Source organism: Macadamia integrifolia, chromosome 1 (assembly GCF_013358625.1).
Source record: "Macadamia integrifolia cultivar HAES 741 chromosome 1, SCU_Mint_v3, whole genome shotgun sequence".
In the NCBI taxonomy this organism is placed as follows: Eukaryota; Viridiplantae; Streptophyta; class Magnoliopsida; order Proteales; family Proteaceae; genus Macadamia; species Macadamia integrifolia.
In genome coordinates, this window is record NC_056557.1 from 13,429,083 (window position 1) to 13,432,985 (window position 3,903).

A 3,903-nucleotide genomic window follows, 5' to 3' on the forward strand; every position below is an offset into this window, starting at 1 on the left:
CCCCCCCCCCCAATAAAAAAAAAGAAGTCACATCAAAATAAGGAGCAATTTTCGTAACTTCTCAGGTCTCACGTCTGTTTAATATTCCTGTTCCATGTGGATCTTGGTTTTAAATACTGGTTCACTTGTAGAGATGAAAGTCAGATTTTAGCTGGCCTGAGTTGGATTGTACTTCAATCTTGGATGGGTAATGTTCATTTGTTTCTCGACCTAGATCCTGATCTGTATAGATCTTATCTATATCCGACTGGTAGCAGGTGTTAGGTGGATCCTATTTCTTAAGGCCTGGAGCTTGGCTTGATCATGCAAGCCTTTGGAATTGGATAAGTGTGATGCAGAGGAGCCCTGCCGCGGGGGGGGGGGGGTGTGCAAAATGAAGTGATATCCTTACTTGCCAAGATCAAATATGGATATTTTTTTTTTTTTGTGTAATGACTTATAGTTTTTTGAAATGAAATGGCGAGTAGTTCAATATTACTTTCAATGAAAGGATTGCTAGTAGTTTACACAAGTACTGAATGTAGTGCCCTTTCTCCCGCAAAAAAAAAAAAATAAATAAATAAATAAAACAAAATAAAGAAAAAGAAAGAAAACTGTTTCAGTTTTTTCTCTACAATTTCTTGTATTTTTTTTTTATTTTATTATTATTATTTTTTTAGTTTATCATGTACTCGATCTGAAGTGGAAGTCGTAGTTTTAATCTGATTTAGGGAATGCTTAAGCAGACTGTCCATTTGTTGAATGCCTGTTTTGAAGATTAATAATTGGCGGGGTGTCCTAGGTGTATTATGGTTCAAGATTTTCCATTTTTGTGTTAGGGAGAGAAGATGGTCAAAGAATTGGTAACAATGGTGGTCAATGTGACTGTTATTCAGTGAGCAGGAAGTTTACTGAGGTTGTTTGAAGTTTTTAACAGTGACGCTTCTTGTGAAAGTCTTTAATGATGACCAATATGACCATCTTTTAGAAGTGGAGAAGATTGACTGTTGTCCAAAAAACATAAATGCTGTTCCATGCCTTTTGTTCGATATGAAATTAAGTTGGTCATAACTCTGCCAACTTGCCAGGAACGGTTTATGCCAGTTGGGTTGGCATTTTTTCAGTAGTTGGGATTCAGTATTTTATACATGATGGATCAAGTAAGGACGGCTTGGTTGAAGTGGTGACAAAAAGACACTTAGGCTTATTAGTTTATGGCATCCTTGGAGTGGTAGAACGGGATTTGTGCAACTGACTCAGTGTAGTTGGGACAAGATTTAGTGACTGAGGTTAGTTTGGTATTTATCATATATCTAAATGGAGGAAAGTACCCTCATGCAAAGGGGAATTGCAGTATCAATAAGATGTTTTCATCGTCTGTAGAATTCTATAAAGTATCAGTAGAGTAAGATGTCTAGTTTTTGTTTACTTTGATTTATGCAAAAGACAGTGAATAAGGATTGGAGATGGATGACTAGGTTTGATGCTCGCTCCTTTTTTTTCTGGTGGGGAATGAGGAGGGGGGGGGGTTTGGTCGCTGCTTTCAAGTGTACTGATAATAATCATAAAGACTATGTTTGATTGCGAAGGGAAATTTGAAGGGAAGGGAAGGGAAATTTTTAAACTTTAAAGGAAAATTTTTGTAATCATTACCCCATGTGATTGTATAAACTATTTTGGTTTCTTACCATATTTAGCAATTATACATTTTACATGTAATATTTATTTTACATATTATAGCAAAGGGTTTTGGATGCAAAGTAAAGTGAAATTTAATAAACAAATATGGTTTTTATTTGGAATTAGTGATATAGTCACATGGGTTAATGATTACAAAAATTTCCCTTTTAATTATAAAAATTAACTTCCCTATCCTTTAATTCTGTTTGCAACCAATCGGAGTCGAAAGGATCTCTGTGAGATAACATGCTATGGAGGTATGGCCTTTGTTTAGGGGAGGTGCTACTTTGTATTGGACGATGGGATGCTGTTTAAACTTAAACCTACTGCATGAGTTTACCTCCTATTTGTTGGTTTATGTTGTTAACCTGGATACCTCTTTCATTTAGTTCAATGAATATAGATCCAATGTTCACAATCATATAAGTATTTGGAAGGAGGCTCATTCAATTACTCATTGTTTTGGTATGCTATTCATGAAAAAGTCAGACATGTGGACTAATGTCAGATTGTTGTCTTGGAAATTCATTCTGCATGTCCATGTCAGTATTGTCACTTTCTAATGGCATGCTAAATGGGCTTATCAGTGAGTAATGCTCATACTACCATTGCTTTTTAACATGGTAATGTGGAATAGCAGGGAAATTTATTTGCCTGTTTAGATTTGGAATGGTAGGATTGTCTAAATTTAATATCTACTTAAATATATATGCTTGACTGTCTTTTACCCAGACACTTCAGAATGGTATTGTCACTTTCTAATGGCATGCTAAATGGGCTTATCAGTGAGTAAATGCTCATACTACCATTGCTTTTTAACATGGTAATGTGGAATAGCAGGGAAATTTATTTGCCTGTTTAGATTTGGAATGTTAGGATTGTCTAAATTTAATATCTACTTAAGTATATATGCTTGACTCTCTTTTACCCAGACACTTCAGAATGTGATCTACACCTATACCTGATATACTCCTCTTCTTACTACTACACCAATATGAATAATAACTATCACCACCCATACTAGTGTATAAAAAGAATTCAGTTCCTTTCATAGTACTTGTGGAATTATTGACATTTAAATCATTGAAACTGCCGCCCCGTTAGTCCAGCCATTCCGATGCCCCAATACTACAAACCATGTCACACGATGATCCTTTTGGGGTATAAAAATAAATTTATATCAGAGCCGAACTAATTATGATCCGTAAGGACACTAATTTTGTTTTGGACAATAGACAAAATAAATAAGTTACAGATAAAGTGTATAAACTTTTCTCCCTTATATTTACATCTCATCTGATTCGATAATTATCAAAATCTTCAACTGAAACCTTTCAGGTAGTGCATACTTATTTCAGCCATTTCAGAGCACTGCAGTTATGTTTGGTGTAATTTTATATATAAATTATTAATGTGGTAACCTGATATTTTTCCAATGCGGAATGTCCTGACCTTTCTGTTTCTTAATTTGATAGGTAAAAGCTATGAAAAGGTCTGTGAGATGTGCCACATTACTGTCAATAAAAGTGCCATATTTGGTGATAATGGTGCAGTTTCTCCTGGAGGTGTAAGGATAGGTACGTAGAAGTTTAATCCATGCTGCACTTTTCCACCACTTCTGAAGAAGCTTGTGGGTATGGTCTATTTATGGTTTCTTTCCATTTCTATTTTTCAGGTACTCCGGCCATGACAACAAGAGGTTGTCTAGAGGCTGATTTTGAGACAATAGCTGACTTTCTCTTTAGGGCTGCACAAATAGCAAGTATTGTGCAGAGGGAACATGGGAAATTGCAGAGGGATTTTCTCAAGGGTCTCCAGAACAACAAGGATATTGTTGAGCTTCGAAGCCGAGTTGAAGCTTTTGCATCTCAGTTTGCCATGCCAGGATTTGACGTGTAATGTGTCAAGGAGGGAAAATATTGCTATTTATTTATCTATTTAATTTTATTTTTGTGACAGATTACGTAAGAGAGTATTTCATTCAATGGGAAAAAGATGCTGTATAGTATAGTATCACGAGTGAGAAAAAAACAAGGAAAAGATCCCAAATGCCAGTTTCAAATCAAGGCTTAGAAGTTACCTTCAATTTTTCACTTTCATGCGGAAAGCTAACGAACCTGAAAAGATAAATTTTGCCATTTTCCTTTCCCATCTTCAAATATTGTTTTGATCCTTTGAAATGGCCTAGCATTTAGACTGGTGGGGCATGATTGTCCCCTTTCCATCAGACTTGCGATTTCATCA

At 35.6% G+C, this 3,903-nt stretch overlaps 1 protein-coding gene across 1 annotated transcript in view; it reads left to right on the plus strand.

Annotated features, from left to right (window-relative positions):
• LOC122057455 (serine hydroxymethyltransferase 7-like) overlaps positions 1-3,672 on the plus strand; it is a 6,829-nt gene extending 3,157 nt beyond the window's left edge. The window contains exons 3-4 of the mRNA XM_042619938.1: positions 3,135-3,236; positions 3,335-3,672. Coding sequence (XP_042475872.1) covers positions 3,135-3,236; positions 3,335-3,558 — 326 coding nt within the window. The 3' untranslated portion in view covers positions 3,559-3,672. The remainder of the gene's footprint in view (positions 1-3,134; positions 3,237-3,334) is intronic.
• Positions 3,673-3,903: the final 231 nt, after the last annotated feature.